General features: G+C 36.6%; 3 protein-coding genes and 1 non-coding gene across 7 annotated transcripts; 3 read left to right on the top strand and 1 right to left on the bottom strand.

The window, feature by feature from the left end:
* Positions 1 to 2,744: 2,744 nt before the first annotated feature.
* Positions 2,745 to 2,817, top strand: TRNAK-UUU. Its single transcript has one exon. It is a non-coding gene; the product is annotated as a tRNA-Lys (tRNA).
* Positions 2,818 to 7,404: 4,587 nt separating this feature from the next.
* On the top strand, positions 7,405 to 9,700 carry LOC117636031 (transcription factor HHO5). Of its 2 annotated transcripts, none has more exons than XM_034370457.1 (5): positions 7,405 to 7,681; positions 7,785 to 8,011; positions 8,128 to 8,527; positions 8,937 to 9,013; positions 9,109 to 9,700. In XM_034370457.1, exons 1-5 carry the CDS (start codon positions 7,483 to 7,485, stop codon positions 9,382 to 9,384), a joined length of 1,179 nt encoding a protein of 392 aa, XP_034226348.1. In that variant the 5' UTR covers positions 7,405 to 7,482; the 3' UTR covers positions 9,385 to 9,700. The 2 variants fall into 2 exon arrangements, with proteins under 2 accessions (XP_034226348.1, XP_034226349.1); XM_034370458.1 differs by having other exon boundaries at positions 7,407 to 7,681; positions 8,940 to 9,013; positions 9,109 to 9,684.
* A 2,015-nt stretch (positions 9,701 to 11,715) lies between these two features.
* Positions 11,716 to 16,242, top strand: LOC117636197 (protein misato homolog 1). Of its 2 annotated transcripts, none has more exons than XM_034370699.1 (10): positions 11,716 to 11,887; positions 11,987 to 12,088; positions 12,184 to 12,229; positions 12,316 to 12,391; positions 12,495 to 12,861; positions 13,346 to 13,595; positions 13,963 to 14,205; positions 14,286 to 14,405; positions 15,177 to 15,635; positions 15,912 to 16,242. In XM_034370699.1, exons 1-9 carry the CDS (start codon positions 11,816 to 11,818, stop codon positions 15,626 to 15,628), a joined length of 1,728 nt encoding a protein of 575 aa, XP_034226590.1. In that variant the 5' UTR covers positions 11,716 to 11,815; the 3' UTR covers positions 15,629 to 15,635; positions 15,912 to 16,242. The 2 variants fall into 2 exon arrangements, with proteins under 2 accessions (XP_034226590.1, XP_034226591.1); XM_034370700.1 differs by having other exon boundaries at positions 11,864 to 11,887; positions 11,987 to 12,074.
* A 3,338-nt stretch (positions 16,243 to 19,580) lies between these two features.
* Positions 19,581 to 23,198, bottom strand: LOC117635934 (LOB domain-containing protein 36). 2 transcript variants are annotated; one of them, XM_034370325.1, is made up of 4 exons: positions 23,023 to 23,198; positions 22,794 to 22,898; positions 20,840 to 21,860; positions 19,581 to 19,883 (listed from the first exon to the last, which is right to left on the bottom strand). In XM_034370325.1, the coding sequence occupies exon 3, from the start codon at positions 21,841 to 21,843 to the stop codon at positions 20,902 to 20,904; it is 942 nt and encodes a 313-aa protein (XP_034226216.1). In that variant the 5' UTR covers positions 21,844 to 21,860; positions 22,794 to 22,898; positions 23,023 to 23,198; the 3' UTR covers positions 19,581 to 19,883; positions 20,840 to 20,901. The 2 variants fall into 2 exon arrangements, with proteins under 2 accessions (XP_034226216.1, XP_034226217.1); XM_034370326.1 differs by having other exon boundaries at positions 22,808 to 22,898.
* Positions 23,199 to 23,288: the final 90 nt, after the last annotated feature.

Here is a 23,288-nt window from a genome sequence, read left to right as displayed (position 1 = left end):
ATTCAGGTTCTTATCTTTCACTTTCAATAGCCTTTGTCTTTTCCTCGTCCCCTTTGGACGGTTGGCCAAGATATAGCATAAAAGTTGAAAAAACCCATAAGCAAAGGGATAATGGTTTGTGGCCAATTGTGCACTGAGTGGGACGTTGATTTCAGGTCTTTTTTTTAAAACTTCTTTCCTAAAGGTATTGATCTGATGAAAAGGATACATATGATAGATGCATGTACATTAAAAAGTACGTCTATGCCAAATTGGCTATTTCCTACCGTTAATTATATTAGTTTGAAAATTTGTAAGGATTTCTTCTTTGGGTATGTTTACATATCAATAATGGAGAAAGTAAGGAATCAGAGAATTTAGGAATCGGAGAACTACTGAATCGGTATGGGAAGAATCAGTCTCATTAAGATGTTTATTAAACATATGGAATTAGCAAAGGAATGGGGTTGATTCCCATTGTTATTGTTTACTAACTTTCATTAATTAGAATCCAAATTAATTTGATTACTAAAATGCCCTGTACATTTTCACCACAACACATATATAATTCTCAAATGGGCAAAGACCAAACTAATCCTGCAGCAAACCAATAAGGCGGTGTAAACATGAGGAATCAATATGTTGAACAAGATGAACAACATGAGCCTAGTTCATTGATAATGTTAATAACACCTTTGTCTAGAGCAAATTTCAAACGAAAAAATAAATTTCAATAAATATATATCTTTCACATACGTAACTAGTAAACAATCAAATAATAATAACCTGCATAATCTTCATAAGATTAAATACATGGAACTTCTTGGCGTGAGTTTTTATTTTTTTAGGGTTTGGGTGTTTTGAAATTATGGTAAAATGGTAAGGGTATTTTTGGACGTTAATAAGAGAAAACAGGAATGGGAATCGTATCGACTACTTCCCCTAATTGATCTAATACCTAGTTTTGAGGGGATGTGATTACGGATTTTGAGGTGCGGTCCACTTATTTTTTCATTCTTGATTGCAAGTAAACACAGGGGAAGTCAGGAATGGAAATCAATTTCTTTCCTCCCATACCCATTACTAATACGTAAACATGCCTTAGTTTTCGAGTGAAGATTATGGCCTAAATAGTGATGGACAAAAATAAAAATCAAGAGAGTATGTAACATAAAAGAATTGGAATTGTAGTTTTTAAATAAATAAAAAATTAAAACAAGTTTAATCTTACGTGACATATATTTAAGTTGCATCAAGACTTTTTGAGATATAAATTTTACTCACATGATATGATTTAAAGTTCGTGCATATCTTGTTCGCACTCATGATTTAGCAAAAGCCAAATGTCTCGAGTGTGAGAAATGTTAAGATATGTAATAGAAAATGATAAATTTTATATATTTCAATGAGGTGTAAAGCACTAAATTTAAATAGACAAGATATATTAAAAAAATGAAACAATATATATAGCATGATGAAGGTTGGCGGAGCTGATTGAGGCTTGATGGAGTTGACTACACTATGGAGTGAAACTAGGCATTATTAATTTTTCTAGTTAAATCTTGCCGTTGAACAAAAAGTGTCACATACATACCATAGTCTAAAACTTTGTGGTTTAACTGAAAAAATATATCATGTCTACATAAATTATTCATTTAGAATTATAATAAATAGAAGAATACTCTTTTCACATGTGGTGTGGGACAGGAGGAGATGGCAACTTTGAAAATATAAGGATTGCTTCAAGTGAAGACAGAGTGAAGGATACGATTCTCTTTCTATAATTGAGAAGTATTATAATTTCAAAGATGCTTCCCTTTTTTTAAATTCAAAGAAATATGAAGCGTGCAGAAGGCTTGTGAAAGATGATGAACTTAAATGCTTGCTAGATAGGGATTATTATTTGGCCTTAAGTTCATAGGCTGAAGTGGGTAGTTCGAGGTTCAATGGGTTAAACTCTAATTCGGTCTCTTTTTTAGGTTTAGCCCGCTCTTGATTTGGATAGAATTTGAGTTTAAGATTTAAAACTATTGGCTCACTCACGGTCTGGCCCGTCAAAACTCTCTCGGTCCAACTCGTCTAAGCTCGATCTGACTTGAAAATTCAAAAAAACTCATGTGGCGCAGCCTAAACTCAACAATTTAGGGTCGAGCCTGCCCAATGACGAACCATATTGCTAGCTATGATGTTGCCATTTCTCAGTTGACTTATGTTGTCTTTGTGTGCATTTACCACATTATGGTTTGCTTTTATTGTTCTTCTGTGATATGGGTTTTAGCATGTGATGATAATTTACAGTTCACTGTTCTTTTGTGATCTGCTAACAATATTTTATGGCTCATGTCAAAGGAATCATTCTATAGTGAGGGCCTTATATATGGCCCTTAGGTCCTATTTTTTAATCATTGGATCATGCTAACCAATTTAATCAAATAGTTAATCAATTTAATCCAACAATTAAGATATAAGACTTCACCTGATGACTATATATAAAGTCCTCATTATAGAATTCTTGCAGATGAAGGGCAACATGAACTATTCAATCAATCTAGAATACGCTGCTTCTCCTTTTCTGAAACCAAATTCACATGTCTTTATTCTTCGAGGACTGGGCTTGACTTGAGACCAGCCAGATTATGAATAGGCCTGCCTACAAGAAATCTAGGCCCAACAAATATATGTTAACTCACAAGTCACTTCACGTCTAGTGTAGAGAGAACCGTTGTGTCATATAAATTTGAAAGAACTGCTTAACTAGCAAGCAAGCCGTCTTAGCTCAGCTGGTAGAGCGCGTGGCTTTTAACCACGTGGTCGTGGGTTCGATTCCCACAGACGGCGATATGCAGTTTTTGCATTTTCCTTTTTATCCTTTCCTTTTGCCCTTCGTGCCGAAAACAAGTACGACGAGAGTACGACTATGTAACAGTTGAATAGTGGAAAACAAACGGTAGTGGGAAACACGTAGATCAACCATTAAAAAGCAACATCACAAGATAAAGAGAGCGAGAGAGAGTAATTGCTTTTAAGATTGGACGGGACAGGTGTAAGTACCTCTTTCTCCTATGCGGCGTACCGCTTCCACTGATAGGTGCGTCATTCTCCATTCCAATACCTTTTCTTAAGCAGGATCAAAATTCCCTTTTATCTCCGCACGTAACAATTAGCAATCATCCAAACCCTCACCAAAATTTGTACACCTTTCTCTTATTCCTACATTTGAAGTCTTGTGTTTAAATCTTTCTATATGATATTATATTTTTAATTAATGTCTTTTCTTTGTACTTTTCTAATCACCGCTATTATTTCTTTATTCTCTTTTTTATCTAATTAATTAATTTAATTATACAAACGGCATCTAGTTTAAGTTTAGTGAAAAATAACATTAATTTGCACAAACTAAAAGTTTAAAGTTCAAACTCTTACGACATTTTAGTTGTGTGTCTGTAAAAAACCCTATTATTTTATACCATAAAACTCAATTATTGTCACTCTTTACACCGCTCACCCAATAGTGATGTCTCTAACCTTGATTATTGTCTCCATTTCGATAAGTGTGATGACATAAAGAGTTCAAACATAGTTCCAAATCGAACAAGCATGTATACGTAAATGGACCAGGACTTGACACATTTGCATACAGCTAGCTAGCAGCAAAACAAAAACCAGAAAATGAACGTGGGCCGCACAAAATATATTGTTCCAAAACATCATTATCAAAGTAATTAAATTACTCCAAACCAAGATAATTAAGCAAAAGCAGAAGCTGCCCCCATTGCCTCAAAGCCTCAAAAGACTTGATCCATCTATATTTGGACAAACAGAATAATTAGCATAATGAAGCTAGGGGACCTACTTGCTATTAGGGCAAATATTCTTTTCCAGTTGCAGGGCATGAACAAGAAAGAATTAATGGACGTAACTCATTTGGATTGGTAAACTATTTCTGATACTAACTAGACCCATTTTTTCAATGCAACTAATTATAAAAGAAGAATAATGGAATTGTTTGTATGTTTTCTTTAACTGGGTACCTCATAATTTGACAAATAATTAAAATAAATAGGGTTTTTTTTATATTATCCGATCCAAAATTCTCCAACCAAATCTAAACATAGATACTGTTTTAAACGTAGACAAAACTAGAATTGCATTTCTTCAACAGAACCATATTCCTTGGACGTACAACATTTACGTGGATTCTAAAGAGAATTCATGCAAATCACTGGTATATATTCGTATTCTCTTAAAAATATTACAAGTGTAGGGCATCCACAATGACATGAATATAAGAAACCAATGTAGGACAACTTGTGATAAAACGAACTGGGTCTCGCAAAAGAAATTAGTTCATCCAACCCTCTTTAACTCCTTAAATAAAAAATAAAATTACTGCACATCCTTATAAAAAATTCATAGTTCTGCTCTTGATTAAACTCCAAATCGACTTTCTTAATTATAATTTGAAGTAAGTACTTTTAACAAGCTTGTTTATTTATAATAAGGATCCAAGGGAAAAGCAAGTCAAGGATTCTTAAAAACGATGGAATTATGTAGAATTAAAAGACAATGGATGGTTGCAAATAGTTGTCATATTGAATGAGAGAGCATCTTTTGGCAATTTGTCCTGAGAGAAAATAATCAAAAACCCATCATCATCCATCCCCAAAAGAATCCTTATCCCCAACAAAGCTAAATTACAAGAAACACCCTATTTTTAGCTGCCATGGACACGTGTCGGTTGCATGGTGAGGAATCTTACGACAGGCACAAAATCGATCGAAAATGAACCATGAAATTCCGGACAAAACCCACGATTATGTCATTCTTCTATTGACGGACGAGACCGCACCGCAGAGGAACCTCACCGCTCCGGATTTAAGGATCGTGCACCACGTGTCGGTATCTGGTTAGCGGTGACACAGCTCCCGCTCTGTTTTGTGTGCTTAGCGTTGCCCTGGGACCCGTAACGAATGAACCATAAACGGTCTAGGAAAGTTGCTTTACTTAAAGGGAATAAAAATCTTTCACATGGCAAACGTTTTGTACTTTTTTTTATAAATTTTTTTTTAAATATATATATACAATTTTTTTTTGGTATGTTGAACCTAATGCTATCAATTGGGCCATTTAATTGGGTCCTAATTACCCAATTAGGGATAATTATTTCCATTTTATTATGAAATTATGTGATTAGCTAATATGATCAGAAAGAACCACAAATTTCTAGATGCCCCTTGGAGGTGTTGGTTGGGGGGAGGGGGGTTGCATAATTGACACACCAACAAACAAGTATTAATAAGTGCACGGTAACTTTCGCAAAATTCTCATCAAAAGAAAATTACTTTTTTAAAAAAATCTTTATGGAGTGTCACTAGCCAACCACCCATGCTATCGCCAAGGGCATAGTTGGTAATCGATAGTGTTATTTTCAGTATTAGTCGTTTACGGACGCGGTGATCCGTCCAAAAATGTCAAAAGTGGCCTTGAGATATCTTGGTAATAGGATTAGACAGCTAACTCTAATAAATTGCTCCAATGCTTTGTCAATTTTATCCGGTTCATGATTAATATAGATTAAGATCTAATTATTAGAGTTTCTTTTCTCTAAAAATCATGAAAATAATTTCTACATTTTTAATTGTAACACATAAAAGTCCTTATTTCAATAACTCTCGCCCTACGTCGATATTCTCTAATTTTAATAACTCTCGCCCTACGTCGATATTCTCTAACAATTATATCGTTGACTAGCTCGAGATCATTTGGCATCCAAGGATTTGTCACTTAGATACTACAAAGTCTAGTTTTGTTGGTGCATCTGCCAAAAATCATGTTGTTACTATTTTCCGAACTAACTATTCAATTAATCTCTCTATTATTCTTGCAACTAACTCTATTTTTGTTAATTCAGTTATTTATCATAATGATGCCATTGTCATTCTCGGAGGTTTTTTAATATAAAAAATCAACAAATGTTCAATAATCTTCAATTTGTAAATGCAAAAGAGAAAAGTTATTATTTCGATAGTTGTTGTCGTACGTCAACATTCTTTAACAATTATTTATTGAATGACTTGAGGCCATTGGACGAGAATGGGTTTATCACTTGGGAACTATAAATTCTAACTTTACTAGCAGATTTGGCTGCATCGTAATGGCCGAGTGTTTATTATCACTTTTTTTTTCGAGAATGGCCCCAATGGGCTTTCATTCATTGGCAATTGCCGACTATTGGTGGATATAGATTCAAAATTGTTATAGATACGATTCATGTTGTTGTGCAACTGTCTTGGCGTACACAAAATATTGTGTAAGATACATGCCCTCTTTCTCGCCTTAGATGTGAGAATTTATTTACTATAATCTTATATATATTTTTAACATAATAATAAACAAAGGTTTCTTCCATTTTGAAACGCAAAAGAGAAAAGTTCTCGTTTGGATAGTGCTGTCGTACGCCAACATCCTTTAACAGTTATTTATTGAGTGGCTTGAGGCCATTGGACGAGAATGGGTTTTCGTTGGGCAACTATAAATTCTAACTTTACTTGCAAATTTGGCAATATCGTAATGGTCGAGTATCTACTATAGCTTTTTTCTTTTTGGGAATGCCCTGATGTGCTTTCATTTATAGGCAATTGCTGACTATTGGTGGATATAGATTTTTAGTTTTTATAGATACTATTATCTGTTGTTGTGCAACTATCTTAGCGTATACGGAAGATTGTGTAAGATAAATGCCATTTTTCTCGCCTTAGATGTGAGAATTTATTTACCATAATCCTATCTATGTTTCTACCCCCAAAAAAAAAAAAACCTATTCAAATTTTTTCCTCCAAGATATTTACATAGCGTGATTGGAGGCATTGATTTATTTCTCTTACAATGCAATGTTGTTGGGGCCAAGTATTTGTTTAATTTTTGTTTTTCATGTTATAGTGTCAAAAACAAGTTTTTTTATATAGTTGTATTAAAGAGTGAAAACAAGTTATAATTTTAAAAAGAAAAGCAAGTTTAAGTGGGAAAATTAGAGGATCCAAAAATGAAGCACTAATTCTGAGTCACCCAAAAATAAAAGTTTTACCCTTGATGACCAAAGTGCCCTCAATCTTCTCGCATTAATACGGTGAGGTCAACGATTCCTTTTAACCCACCTAATAAAGAATCTTGAACAGGGCACCCCACAAAATACCAACCGAAAGTAAAAATAGAAAATAAAAATAACGATCAATTATTACATTTTCGCGGCGTGAGTACGGATTCCAAAGATTCCACCGTCAAAACTCGGACCCGAGTCAATGAACTGAGTTTCCGAGTTGACCCAGAGACGCGACGACCCGTATGCGAAGCACTGAATCTTTGTGTGTCCTGAATCTGAAATTCCCTTACACATATAAATTGGCCTCTCTGTTCCTTATCAGGTTTTATCTGGGCAATGCTAGAGACCGAGACACGGAGAGAGAAAGAGAGACACAGAGAGAGAAACAACAGAGTGAGTGAAAAATGGAGCTGAGCTTGGACACCAGTCTGGTGTTTATCCCAAAAACAATCTCTGACTTCCTCGCGCAGCTCTCAACCATGGAAGATAGCTCTCAGAGGTCGTCAGAGCTTGATGCTTATGTGAAAAGGCTCGAAGATGAAATGAGAAAGATTGAAGTTTTCAAGCGCGAGCTTCCTCTTTGCATGCTGCTCTTAAAGGATGGTGGGTTCTCTGATTATCATATTTTTTTCCTTCAAGATTATTAATATTTTTTAGGTGGGGTTTTTTATTTATGATTGATTGGTTTGATTTGATGGGTATGCAGCAATTGAGAGGTTGAAGGAGAAAGTAATGCAGTGTAAGAAAATGGAAGATCGGCCTGTGATAGAAGAATTCATACCATTGAAGGGTAATCTGGATGAGAATGGAGGGGGAGTTTTGGGAAAGGAAAACAGTGACAAGAAGAACTGGATGAGCTCTGCTCAGCTTTGGAGCACAAGCCTCAATATTTTTGAGTACAACAAACACGACTCTGTATCAGGACTCAGAACGGTTAAATTCTAAATTTCCTTTTTTTTCCCTGAAAATAATCTTGTTAAAGGCTGGAACTTTATTGGGATTTTGCAGAATTTTCATAATCTTCTTGATTTTTTGTGTGCATATCACAGAGGAACGAAGAAGATGATCGGTCGGTGCCTGAGAACCCAATTGAGCCAAGTAATAACAGAGCCATGGGAAGGACATTTGTGCCATTCAAGGAACAATATGAGTCTGGTTTTACAGGAACTTGTCTTAAGGATGACAAGGAGGTCTCACAGGTCCCAAGCCTTTCTCTTATGACTCCATTGATGTCTGAAGCACTGGATGCTTCAAACAATACAAACATTAAGAGCAACAACAACTGCAGAGGTGGTTCAGGTTCTGGTTTGGCAGGCCAACTCAAATTACAGAACAAACCTCAACAGCAATCACAGCAGCAACAACCCTTTAGGAAGCAAAGGCGATGCTGGTCACCTGAGCTTCACCGCCGCTTTGTTGAATCTCTTCAGCAGCTTGGAGGAACACAAGGTTGGAGCTTGAGACTAGAAAATAATATAATTAAGCTGATTGATTTTGCTTTCTTGAAAAATAGGATGGGAAAAATATGCAGGGGGAAGAAGTTGAACTTGGACTGGAAATTGGAATTGGAAAATCTGCTTGGTCTTTGGTCCTTTACTCCTTTCCAATTCAGAATTTTTCTTAAGAAATTGAATTTAGTGGGTGGAATCTTGCACTTCCACTTGTGAAGTTGTAAGACTTATTGTTGGTTTTCAGGTCTTTCAACAGCGTGACAATTTTAGAAAATACTTGATCTTTATGCTTCTATGCCAAACAACTTGAATTTAGTCCTTCTTTCAAATTATTTGAATCAAATTCTCCCTTATTTTTTGATTTTATGCGCTTGTTCCTTATCTGTGTGTTTTTTTTTTTTTTGTAGTAGCCACTCCTAAGCAGATAAGAGAGCTTATGCAGGTGGATGGTCTCACCAATGATGAAGTGAAAAGCCATTTGCAGGTTCGTTACTTAATTTTGTTTCTCTCATCTATAATTATAATTTTCCTTTCCTGTCTGAGTGGTTGCTCATGTGTTTGTCTGATTTGTCTGTGCAGAAATACAGGCTTCATGTCCGAAAGCTACCGGCTTCTTCTGCTGCCAAAGGCAATGGCATATGGATGCCCCTAGATCACAGTGCAGACCATTCTAAGGCAAACAACTCACAGTCTGGTTCTCCACAAGGTCCTCTCCTTCCAGGTGAGTTTGCCAAAGGTCGATCTACAACTGGAGGTGAGTCAGACAACAGCAGAGAAGCAGAAGAAGATGAGAAATCAGATGGCCAGAGTTGGAAAGGTGGGCTTCTTCACAACAACCAAGGAGGAGATGTATAGACATACAATCATCCCCCATGAATTTTGCAGATACAAACATACATGGGGAATCATAGTCTCTGAATTATGAGTAATAGTAATAAGGTACCTTTAGCAAAAAGAGAAGAGATATGCAGCTGAAGTTTTTTTTTTATAAATATTTGGAGGCACTGCTTTAGAAAGAGGAGATGTGAATTTGCCATTGTTAGAGCAAGTTTCTTCATCTGGTTCTTTTATACAATAGGAAGTAAGATGAAAATGTTCCCAACATAATATTCACTTTATTTTATTTGTATGGTTTAACATCTTTTCTATTAGTTATGCTCTAGTATCTCAACTTGAGAGGTTCAAATTGAAATCTTTATCCATCAGATTTCTGCTACATATTGTTTGCCTTCAGAAGTTCACAAACCTTATTGGCATCGGGTCCGAACCCGAAAGTTTATCAAATCCCTTTGAACTTTTTCTAGTACATTGGATTATGAGATTGAACCCATGACTTATCCTAATCCTTTTCTTGTCACCTAGGCTAAGCCTCAGCGGTTTCAAAATCCTTAACTGTCATTGTGGAAATTTAACATGAAAATCTAACTCCATCCTGAGAATACAAGTGTATCTGTAACCGATTGTCTTCTTTCCATGCCAAAATTAGAGGGTTTGCCTTGCTGCTTGTCATCAAACAAAGATCAAATTTTTGTTCAACTGAATCCTAAACATCTGATCACCAGCTTGCAAAATAAAGGGGAAAGGCTGGCTATTTTACCCCAAACTTGGTCCTTGGACTTGTTCATTTGTTCATAAACCTTGGCACTTGCATTGTCGTTGAATTCTTAGTAGCAGGCCATCTTATTCTCTGTCTCTCTCTGTCTCTCTCTCTCTCTCTCTCTAGCGTGCACATCACTTCTCAACTACCAACTTTTGTTTTCTGTAGCTAAAACAATTGCATGCTTTTTACCATTACAAATCTTTGTGGTGGTTTGCTTTAAATTATATATAAACCTATGTTGTATAAAATCTCTCTCCAAATAAAATGTCATGGCATCTGCAAGCCTCAATTCTGTCATGTCCATGGTAGTGGTGGTTGATAGGTATATTGCATATTGAAAACTCAAAAGTCACTGTCAAATGAAACTGGGACCTAATCAACATTTTTTATGATATCCATTTCTACATTGAATAAGTTCACCAGTTTTCTTGGTAAATAGAATAATCTCGCCTTACAGCGAGGGTCATGCAAAGATAATTATGGATCCACGACAAAGCAGTCGCCCTCAAGATAAAGCAACATTTCTTTTTAAAATTCATGAATCTCAAACAGTTGATATGGTGAGCCCCAAGAATCTTTTGGGTAGAAAACTCAATGATTCAAAAGATGGCCCTTTACTTGTGCCCTGTTATGTTCATTAACCACCAAACATTTTCATTTTTTATTCGCTTCAATGTCAACCATTTGATATTTCTCTGTTCGTATTGTCGGATTTTTTGACATATCTTATTGTCTTTAGATTGTTTGTGAGCACAATCAGTGGTGGTGATGAAAACGTGTGCCAGTCACCTGAAATAAAAATTGTTCATTGAAGAAATGGGTCGATCACCCAATAAGATTTTGGTTTTTTCCCCCGTGTTTATAATACTCTTTTATGTCATCCATTCTAAAAATCCACTACTTTGACAAGTTGTCAACAAATTTGTGGAGATAAATTCTTATATACAATTGGTGTAGAAAAAAGGTTCTGTGATATTCACTTGTGAACGTGTTGGTCATCTATTGTGTAATTAACCCAAAAAAAAAAACAAAAAACAAAATGATATTTGAGAAGGAGGGAAGCGAATCTAGGACCTTGGATGAAGGGCTTGTAAAATAGTCAAAAACTATTCTCAAAAAGCACTTGGACAATCAAACTCTTTTGTAGTAAGTACTTCTATTTATAAACGTTTTTGTGTTTTTAATAAATAAATAAAAGTTTCTACCAAAGGCTACCTGTATAGTTTTTAATTCTTTCGGAAGCAATTCCAACATCGCAACAGGCTTAAAATAAGGGAGTTTCTATAATGAGGGGGCTATGTTGAGGGGTTACAATGAAGGGGTTCAATTCAATAGCCCAATAATAACTCTACACCGAATTAGACGACTATTAAGTACTCCCTCATTTTAACCCCTCGCTATAATCCTCATTCTAGCCCCTCTGTTAACGGGAATCCTAAGCAGGCTTAAAGACAACCCAGACCAACATGCAAGTGTGTGCACCAGGGCCAGGCTGGTACACTTCTTCCTATTCTGGGTAGATGGACTTGGATTTGTTTTATAGGCCCAACTAAATGCTTATCCTTTTGGCAAACCGCTAAAACGCACCGTCCTGCGTCTCAGTCTTCCTTTGTCTCTCAAAACCCCTTTGGCTCCAAATTCGTTCCCTCGCTCCGATCCCTTGGCAGCTCTGCTGGTTCCGAAACCATGAGAGAACTCGTCACCCTCCAAGTTGGAAGCTTTGCAAACTTTGTGGGCTCACATTTCTGGAACTTCCAGGTACATACACAAACACAAGCTTTACTCACACACCCATTAACCGACTCTGCCATTCAACTTCTTTCGTTGATTAACATATTCATTCATATATTCTTGAAGGATGAGCTAAATGGGTTGGCGGAAGACCCTTATGCTGACCCAGTATTCAAGAATCAGTCTTTGAACATGGACGTGCTCTACCGCTCTGGTGAGACGCACCAGGTGTGCAGATTTTTTGTTTTTATTTGTTTTACTTTGATTCAAATGTTTTGCTTCACCTTCTTCTACTTAGAGACTTGCACACATGACATCAACAGGGTACTTTGACTTACACTCCCCGCCTGGTTTCTGTTGATCTTCAAGGTACTTGAAAACTGCAATTGGGTTTGTGTATTTAGTGGCCTTGAAATGTATGGAAGTTGCAAACTTTCAATTTTTGACTTTTGCAGGGTCCCTTGGGTCTATGAGCTCACGTGGTACATTGTATGATGAGGGTTCATCTGCATCATCAAATATTTTGACATGGTAAAACATTTTTTAAAAAGGTTTTAAAAAATTATGCATTTTGTTTGCGCTCTTCTTTATATGTTGTGTTAGATGATTTTACTGTCTCTAAACCAATGTGCAGGGGTGGTAATGTTTCTACTCATGCTGCCGAGCCTCATAAAAAGAATTTGTTCTTGCAAAGTTTGTACGGGGAAGAGCAGGAAAATTCTTTGACTTTTGAAAATGGTGTCACTGGTGGAGAGAATCCTCGAACAGAAATTCATGACAGGGATAAAGTGGAGAGTTTAGAAAATGGTGTCCAATACTGGACTGACTTTTCAAAAGTTGAGTATCATCCCCAAAGTTTATATGAATTAAGTGGATTGTGGGTGGATCCTCAGAAATTTGACAATTACGGGATTGGAAGGGAATCCTTATCTGGGGGTTTGCAGGGAGAAGAAATTAGTGGGAGGCTTCGCTTTTTCGTAGAAGAGTGTGACCATATTCAGGTATTTTACTAGTATAAATTGTTGTCCTATACTTTGACTTATTTACATCTTTTTCCTGGCTTAATTGATAGGGGATGTTGGGTGGGACGTTTGATCTAAACAAGCTGTCAATTAGTGCTAGTCGAGTTGATCATGTACTCTAGAAATACTGTCTACTGATTTTTGATCATGTACTTTATTTTAACCTTGAGAAAGCTAGTGTCTGAGACTGTCCAATATGGTGTATAAACAGGGTCCTTGTAGTTATGGACCAGTGTGTCTTACTCTATTTATGAATTTGTATTAAAACGACGTGTATGCTACATGAATTATGTTTACATGGATTGTGAGCATCTTGAAGCTTTTAGAGACTGAAAGATTCATTGGCTAATATTAACTTCGACAAAAGTAGTATAGTATTTTCAGTTAATGAGTTTTTGGTGCTCCCTGCTTTGTATCAGCCTCTCAATGTTGGGATCTTCAATATGAATTTGTATTTTGACAGGGTTTTCAATTTATTGTTGATGACTCGGGGGGTTTTTCTCCTCTAGCTGTGGATGTTCTGGAGAGTATTGCAGATGAATATACGAATGCTCCAGTGTTGCTCTATGCTGTGCGTGGTCCTGGTTCTTCCGTGGATCCCAGAAGCCAGAAGCAGAGAGTCAGTAGGAAGCTTCACGATGCTGTTTCATTTTCAAGGCTATCATCGTTATGTAAACTGATCGTTCCCGTGGGGTTACCCTCATTGAGTAGAAGTAAGAAATATTGCTCTTATTGAATGTATTATTTGCATGATTGATTCTCTAGCCTCCTCAGAGTCAGTTTACATACTGTTGCTGTAGCATTGTGATTCTGCAGCCTTTTTCTCTCTCTCTCTCTTAGTTATCTGATTTAATCCTATTAATCAGGAAAAAATGAGTACCAATTCTGTGCTTGAGCTGCTAAATTTCCCCCTGAATGAATATTGGCATACTTAATATAGAGCCTAGGTTTTAAAGCTTTGTTTGAACCAGTAGTTTGTTCTTCATTTTCTATGATCAGTGTTGATACTCTCTTAGTTTCTCTGTTTTAAAGAAGTTACACTTTCTTGTGGACTAATCTTCTGTCCACTTGATTTGAAAGGCAAAGCTTCAACATTTCTCTGCATCAATGATGAAAAGCCGTATCACTGCAGTGCAGCTTATGCTGCTACCCTACATTCTCTTAGTCTCCCTTTTCGAATGGAACCACTTGGGCCCACTGCAGACTCATCTTATGCTTCTGGTGCCGTGACTGTTAATGAGGTTGTGCAAATCCTATCAGGGCAAACTAGGCAGAATATGGTTGCCATTCTGGATGCTGCAATGCCAGCCCCTTCTTTAACTGGTAATTACTTCAGTCGGTTTTCACATTAAGCCCTTTGTTATTAGCAATCATTTTGGTTAATTATTTGGCATTATAAACAGGGAATCAGGTCGAGCAAACTTTGCTACGTCATTTGCAGCCATTGACACCAGAGATAGCAAAGGATATTGAGGACTTACAATCAGTAGAATCCATCTCAGTCCACGGGGCCCTAGGACCAGGTACTGTTTTGGAGTGAACATCAGTTCTTTTTATTATTATTTTCATTAGACTCCTGAGAATGTTAAACATGCTCACTTAAGATAGTTCATATGTTGTGCTTCTGGAATTTCTTTAAGCGATCATATTTTCTGAGTATGCAATTTACTAGTTACACTCTGCCTTAGTGGCTAGAGCAATGTGAATTTGGGTGCGTGGCTTTGAAAAAAAAACAAAAAAACAAAACAAAACTAGAAGCATAAGGATACATCCCTTTTTTTTTTTTCTTTGGGTCACAACATTTTATACAATAGTAAGAACATCTGCTGCCATATCTTAACTGGAACTTTGGGGACTTAAAAGCATATATCAGAGGTTACAAGATAAACATAGCCGATGCATTGCACCACAAAAAAATGTTCTATTGCCCGAATCTGTATTATTTAGCAAGAACATCTCCAAAAATGTCACTCTTGTGATAATACTGCACTGGTTTTCTTTTTTTATTTCTTTCATTGCAATCATTGCCTTTTTGATTACATTCTGAATCATCTCTGCATTTTATGGATGTAAATTGTATAACTAGTTAACTTGTTATTTAGAGGCAATATGAATTTATAGATGCTTGTGAAATTACAAGTCATTGGTGAAACTGGAAATTCCACTCTTGTTACATAGTACCTAGAACAACTTAGTCAATGAAGGTGTGAGTTTGGGAAAAATATTATCAAATGTACAATTGGGATTATGGAGACTGGATGCGTATTATATTCTAATTGATCGTTTCTGTTCAGCAAGAGGTCAGCGGGCATCAGTTTCTGAAGTAAAAGATATGGTTCATGCTGCTTATGAGCATGCAACGACAAGGCCAATGTTCTGCCATCTGTCCGTGGCTCAATGTCCACTTCCAATACCTTTGCCTTTTCCTTCAATCTTTGGGAACCGTGTTGGCCAACATGGTGAGCTTTTGAGCACCCCAATTATTGATTCTCCATCAAGGGGATCACTTGATGTCCATTCCATTCCTATGGCAGCTAGACTACGGTCTAGCAGTGCTGTTTTACCATTCTTGGAGAATAGATTGGGAAGTCTTCGTAGCTTTGGGATTGCCAGAGGAGCGCCTGGGGCTGAGTTAGTTAGAAGTTGGGGATTTGCAAAGGATGAATTAGAAGAAATGGGTGAGGTGCTGTCGAAAATGATCACGACATTGGATCCTCGTTCTCAGATGTCCTCTGATTCAGATTAACTTTCTGGTTAGTGTTAAATTTACTCTCTCCTTTTCATTTGCTGATGTAGATGTCTACGAAAAAGAAATCTGTGAATTTTTTTTTCTTGCCTGAATCCGAGGTCTAATCTTAATTTGACTAAAATTCGTTTAGTTTCTATCAACCAAAATAAAAAACCATATCTATATGAATTGACCAAGTTACAAGAGGATGCATGAGCATATGTGGTTCTGACTTATTAGGAGGACTGATTAATATTAAGTTTTCTTTTGTATGGGGAAAATAACACGGGGCTTTGAGCAGGTGGAGATGCATGGAAATGAGGAAAGAGCTTTGACATGGCTGGATCTGGAAGGGAGAGTTAAAGCTGTAAATTTGTGGTGAAAGTCAAAGATATTTGGAACTCGGAATACAAGGCAAAGGATGAGAGACAAAGATCAATGGATTTCTATGGTGCTGCTGGGATTTTGAAGTTAAAGCTTATATTGTCTTGTTTTCTGCTCCCATGTATTTGGGAAGTTTTCTGGGCCCATGTAAAATTGATGTTGTTGTTCTTACGTTTGGTGTTAATAGGCTGGAAATATATCCCCAGTCTTGGGCCAATGTTAACATGTCTAATTTATGAGTTGTGAGAGATGGGCAGGTACACCCTGGTGCACATGAATTAAGTGCGACACTCTACTTTCTCGAGTTTGCCGGGTGGGTTAGGATTCGACTGGGACTACGTCCGCCACGGTGGATGGATAATCCAAAGTAATTAATACAATTTTATTTCATAAAAAAGTAAGTTTATTTTCCTCTGTCTCACGTTATGTGACCAATTAAAAATACCAAATGTCATGCTCTATGGTGTGAACGTGCATTGTTCAATGCAAGGCAAATAATAATAATAATAATAATAATAATAGTTTAAAACAAATGTGAAAATTTATCATTGTCCCCTAAATTTATGACATTCTTCCGATTTTCCTCTTTGACTTTAAATTTCGATATGAACTATCCTTTTTTTTTTTCTTTTTTTTTTAAAACGCATCAATTTACACCTAATTGTCAAACGTATCAATTTTTTGATAAGCTTTCATGAATTTTACCCCAAAAAAAAAATTAACAAATTTGACGACGGAGACAAAACTAGCACATTTTAGAAGATGATTGGAGATGCCCGCCTATTTTAGCATTCCAAAGCTATTGAAGAGGTTTTTAGTCTAATCTTCCTTGTGCTTTATTTTGATTTTATGTGGGGAGGATTTGTTACTATACTGGTTTTTAGTCTAATCTTCTATATGCTTGTGGTACTTTGTTTCTGCATTTGTCCTTTTTAGCCTTTGTATTCTCTATTTATTTTCTTATCATTTTTGAGTTTTAATGAACATTAATTGACCCCAAAAAAAAAAAAAAAAAAATTGTTAAAGTGGCTATTAAAGATGCTCAACCTAAAACCAAATTGGCAGTGAAATAGACATAGAAGATACTAAGTTCATGGGGGAGAAAGCCACGTGTCCTCAAATAAATTCCATGAAATCTATGAACTGGACCACAATCAGGTGCAACTACTCTGATAAACATATGAATTCATGTAAAACCACATCACATCATGCCAAGCCACGTTTCAATCATTCAATTTTACTTGATTCTTAATATAATCATTGTCCATTAAAAACACAAATGCATGGAATTATAAACTAATCCTTCCAAGTATACTTTTTCAATTGAATCATTATTTTTTCCTAATTCCTTTTTTATCAGTTAGCCGACTAAACAGAATGAAATGAATTAAGCTAAATGAGTGTTACATCACTGTCCTTTTTAGAGGAAGACAAATTGGTTTCTCATAAACGATTCATACACACATTTAAGTCATTATAAACAACAAACACATGATCTCTGTAGTTTGGATTCAAACATTGCTGCTTTATCTAATCCTAAGGTGATAAAAATAAGATAATCTGTTTAATAACTAATTGCGACACGCAAAGGCAGACCTAAGAAATTTTATAGCGGTGAATTGTATTTTTTCAATGGGAGATCCATTATATTACCTTCTTTTTTTTTCTTTTTAAAAACAGGTTTACATGGTTTTTTTGATGAGGGGTCTACATGGTTAATTGGATATAGGCTATAGGTTTTTTTTTTTTTTTTTAATGCAAAGAAAATGAGTGGTAGCAACTATTCTTCAATTAACAATTTTAAAATTTTATGGGAGTACACATAAACGTAGGGAGTGTAGTCATAGAGATCTACAATTTGCACATAACAAGCTACAAGCATTCAACAAAACTAAGAGACAACTAGACTATATAAAAGCAGAGATCAAGTAATGAATAGATTAAATCAGCAAATTGCATAAGAAAAAAATTCCCAAAATTTAACATCCAAACTCTAAATCATATAATGCAAACAATAACAATTGAAATTGGAAATTAAACAAAAAGTAAGAGAGAAACTTCCTAATATTAAAGAACCCATTGGACATAGGTTGATATATTTTTAAAGAGGAGGAGACCTACTACTTCTAAACTCTCAGGTTCGAATAAAAAGTTATAGCTTACATGAGTGGGTGATAGAAAAACATGATGTTTGATGTGTGGGGGTGCCTCTAAAGATGAAATCTTATGGTTGTGATAGGCTGACTAATTTCAACAAAGAGAAGTGGACTATTTTTAATTAACTTGAGTTTAACTTATAAAATTAACATTAATTTCATTCATCTCTAAATTTAGCACTGGGCTAGAGTGAGCTCTAGCTCTAGCCCATGCCTAGATCCGTCCTCGATGTGGGCACGACTTTGTACTCTGTATGAAAACATGAAAATATTACACTCGTGGAGTGATTATCTTATACGTATTTGCATTGTGTACGGAATCGTATTTATAGAAAAATGTATTAAACTAATGTCAAATTGGCACATGGATGAAGTTGAATATCCATCCTTTTGTGAAAAACGATGGAAATCTTATAAATCTGGCAGAGCTATAGGCAGCTGCTGCCTGTGAGAGGCCAAAATGCATGGCATGCACTTCCATGCAGCAAATTATTTTTAAGGTCAAGGTCTTCGTCTTTTAATGTGATTATTAAAAGACAGATAATTAAGCTCTACAGTTTGAATAATAATAATAAAGAAACAAGGTCAATAAAGCGGTGAAAGCATTGTGATCCATTCCATCAACACAGCTTGCTTCTTCAAGGAGGTGATTACAGTGGGCCCCTGCAGAGCTAATAATTTCATTTCTTTTTCTTTTTTCCAATTTTGTACTGTCTTGTTATTTTCTTTAAAATAAGATGTGAGTGATGGACGTGTTAATTCTTCAAAAGGTGGCACCAATCCCGATATCATACATCGCTTTGGTTGACCCAATCACCCAAACTTTTTCCTTCATCCTTCATTCATTTCATATTCATATATAGACACAGAAACTATACGGCTGTATGACTAGAAGAAAAATATAGGTATAACTACCATTTAGGTTAAAATAGTGCTTTCAAAATTCCTCATTTTATTATAGTCAAATAAAGTTAGATTTAGATGCTTAAAAAAACTTCATATCACGTGTAACACCAATCTTAGTCATGCTATAATTATCAACACACAATCAACCAAATAAATACTGTTATAGTGATGGAGTCAAGCCAATAATTCGTAATTGTGAAGTTATCACCAAAATAATAATACTCTAGAGCATACTATTCAGTGTACCGTATGCGCATGTATAAGTATGAACATTTTCTCCTCATGTTTTTTTTCATGAACGGCACATGAGATATGAACTTGTGACACATTTCGACAATGAAAATAAAAATATTATTAGACTTAGAGCTCGCGGGTAAGAATAATGAGTACAAAAAAAATACTAACAATAAGACAAGTAATAACAATGACATATTGTTATTATTAGCACCACTATTACTATCATAATAATAACAATAATAAAATAATAATAATAATAATAACAACAACAATAAGGGATGTGCTAATATTAGAAGAGATGGAAAAAGGCCTTAGATAATTCCAGAAGTTCAGATTTACATGTTTGCAAAAAAGAAGCGTGAATTATATCACGACTAATCCAGAAGATCAAGATCAATACTGTACTCGAAGATCAATGCAGATCCTACACTTGGAAATATCTCTCCAATCAAACTTCTCTTTAAAACTCAAAAATGATTTAGATTTTGGACCTCAGATTTGAACCTCTCCAAATCTCATTTCCTACTCTCTTTTTATATATATATATTTATCTCTCTAGATCTCCAGTTGTATGCGGAAGATATGAACTGCTGCAAGAACAGAAGGAAAATATAGATTAGGAGACGTACGAAAAATGCAAAAGAATTGTAATGTTCTACATGACATGAGAAAGAAGAAAAAAGCCAAGTAGTAAAATCAAAGCCTACCACAAACACAACAAAAGTTTCATAGATGCCAAATTTGAAACTGTTCAGGTAGGTAGAGAGAGAAGGGTAGTGTGGTCATTTCACAATGGGGGAAGAACAATCTGAAGCCGATAGTGAAGATCATAAAAAGTGTTGTCAGCGAAATTTGCCTTGAAAAACACCCTTTTTCTAGCTACCTTTTTTTTTTGGGGTCCAATGCGTGGTATGAATTATGAGTCAAAAGAAGAGGACATGTTTTTCCTTTCACAAATTGGACCATCAAACACCATGCAATCAATGTGCACCAAATTAGCTCAAACAAGCATCAACATCACTGCGAGGATATATTTATTAATTTTTCTGACAAAACCATAATGGCAAAAAAAATAAAAAAAAATTCATCAAGAGGGGAAAGGGATGTCACAGAGTGGTCAAGTGAAACCTAAGGCTGCTACCTCAGATGTTATTGATAATGAGGAGCGAGACATCCCTCGCTGGGAAAAGACAATAATTCTCTTAACCAACCCCTCTACTCAGCCTACTCTTATGCAATAAAGAGTAATTTTGGCTTTCCATGATATTTGCCCCTTTCATGAAAAAACCACCCAATTCACCTCCTCAAAGCATCACAACATCCATAAATGCAAAACCCCATTTAGCAAACATCAAAACAAACCCTCATGTGGTGGTTAACATTACTTATGTTTTTATGTTCGAATTTCCTCTCTTTAGATATCGTTTATATCAAAATAAAGCTTCATGTGAAAGACCATAAACCCAACTAAATAAAGAAATAACAAGAAATTAAAATGCATGGATTTCAAAATATAGAATAATTAAGCAAAGGAAGGAGAGGATACCTAGGATGAAAATTAGTTGAATGAAAAAGCGGGGAAGGCAGGAGGAGCTGAAAAAATTGTCATCAACAAGAGGGACCCACACTCCTACCGCCCTCCTCGCCTGGATCGGACTTTTGCTGCAGCTGCGTCTGCTGTGATTGCTGGTTCTGATGCTGCCCTTGAGGCTGTTGGGTTTGTAGCAAGAGCTGAGCCTGAAGCTGAAGCTGATGATGATGATGTGATTGTTGAGGCTGAATCGGATGATGATAAGAATTGCTATCAAACCCCAGAGCCAAAGAAGGAGAAACAGCATTGCACACTGCTCCAGCCATCTGAGTGAACCCGCTCACGGTCACTGAGCCGGGGGACAAGTCAAACCCACTGTTGAATCTCACATGCTCTTGACCTTGCTGCATTGACTGTTTACTTTGATCAAAACTCCTGAACATCTCCTGCTGCTCTCTCGCCGCCACAGCCGCCGCCAACTGCTGAGCCTCAAACATTTGCTGTTGTTGTTGTTGTTGCTGCTGCGGCTCTCGAATCATCAACTGCCCGGAAGTAGGGCCGGTCGGAATGCCCATCATCGGAGACATGGTGTACGGCGAAACAGCCGAAGAAGAAGCGTTTCCTTGCAGCTGTTGGGGCATGTAAGTTGGTGGTGGCTGAAGAATGGAGAGCATGGCTTGAGGACCCATGTAAGTGGCGAGTTCCTTCTTGGCGTTGTAGAGGTCAGCCTGGACTTGCTTGAGCCGTTGCTGGAGGATGGAGATGAGGCCCACGCATCCGTAGACCGGGTCACGGAGGCGGGCCTCAGCTTCGTAGGCCAGCGAGTTCACGGCGTCTTCACGCTGCGTAGCGTTGAGCTCGTTGAGGATCTTGGCGACATTGCTGGCTCCGAATACCTTGTGGACGTTGGCGAACTTCTGGGGTTGGTCCGGTGGGAAATAAGGCGCGAACACGCACTCCTGAGTGCATTTTCGCCTGAGAAACTTACAGGCTGCGCACGGTGAGTTTGACGACGACATTATTTTAATTCAATCAACTGCAACGGGAACAACCATAACAAAAATAAATTAAATTAATAAAAATCGATCCACAAGTCAATATTTGATTATTTGATAATCTGATACAATGCAAGAAAGACAAATAGTCTTTACACCAAGGACAAAAACTAGAGAGAGAGAGAGAAAGGAGAGATTTTTATTTATTTATAATCTTTTTGTTTAATAAGGGCATTGAAATGTGGGAAAATCAGAGAGGGAGATGCATAGGGGATTCAGGGAAGCTTCATGGCTTTCCTGGTTTTAGAAAAAAGAGCTGGTTTTGGAACGTATTAAAAGAAAATCGACATGATACCTTATAATCAAACAGTATCTTCGAACCAAAGCAAGCAATAATATAAAGAAATGATTTTCAGAAGGAAAAAAATTAAATGAAGAAGAAAAAACAAAACGAAACGAATCGTTTCAAGAACCTGATGATCGATTTTTGCAAATTGCAGATACTGTCAAAAAAAGCTTAAACAACAATGGCTTCCTTTACACTGCGCTCAGAGAGAGAGAGAGAGGGAGAGAGAGAGAGCGACAGTGGAACAGAAAACAATGAAACGAGAACTAATTTGCTGTCAATCTACCAGAAATGTAAAACAATATAACAACGGCGTGAAGAAGAAGCTCTCTGAGAGAGACTATTATGTTTGTTTGTTATGTGTTTGTGTTTATGCCTGACTCTCTCTCTCTCTCTCTCTCTCTCTCTCTCTCACTCTTTTAGCTTCACGCTCAAGAAAATGCAATAAAATCTCAGATCCGTGTAAGCGAAAACAATCTTTCAAAAACCGAATCAGAAAAAATCCACAACAGGTCCTCGCAATTCACCGTGTGACCAAAAAGAAACGGCGAGATCTTTCGAAACACTCAAAAACTCGAGGAAATGAAGATGACGATCGAAGAAAATGAAGGAGGATGATCAACCTCACCTGGGGCCTTTTACCTTCGATTTTACTTGAATCGCAGGTTGCTCGGTTCACAGTCGACGGCTCCGCCCTCTCTCTCTCTCCAAGCCTCCAAAGTCCATGTAACACCTGCAAGGACACGAAACCAAAACGAACTGCAACTTTCAGAAAACGGAGACGAAACGTCGGCGTTTCGGGAGAAAGAAGAAATGGTGGCGATGAAGAAAATGAAGAAGAATACGAAGACGAAGACCTGTGAGAGAGAGCTCGGTAGTTTCGGGTTCGAGAGCGAGAGAGCGCTCGATCCGATCTTCGAGTTCTTCCAGGATCCCAACAGAAGCAGAGAGAACGGAAAATTTTATTATTTCGAAGCCAAGAAAAAAAATAAAAATATATAATAAAAATGACAACAAAGAAATGATGAGGGAAGAAAAGGGGGTGAGAGAGAGAGGAGAGAGAGAAGGAGGGCGTTAGTACCATATGGCGTCGACGTCAAATATTTTTATATGCGGTTTGCGT

Source organism: Prunus dulcis, chromosome 7 (genome assembly GCF_902201215.1).
Source record: "Prunus dulcis chromosome 7, ALMONDv2, whole genome shotgun sequence".
Taxonomy (NCBI): domain Eukaryota; kingdom Viridiplantae; phylum Streptophyta; class Magnoliopsida; order Rosales; family Rosaceae; genus Prunus; species Prunus dulcis.
The sequence above is the reverse complement of the archived record's forward strand: the minus strand, read 5'-3'. Positions and strand labels throughout refer to the sequence as shown.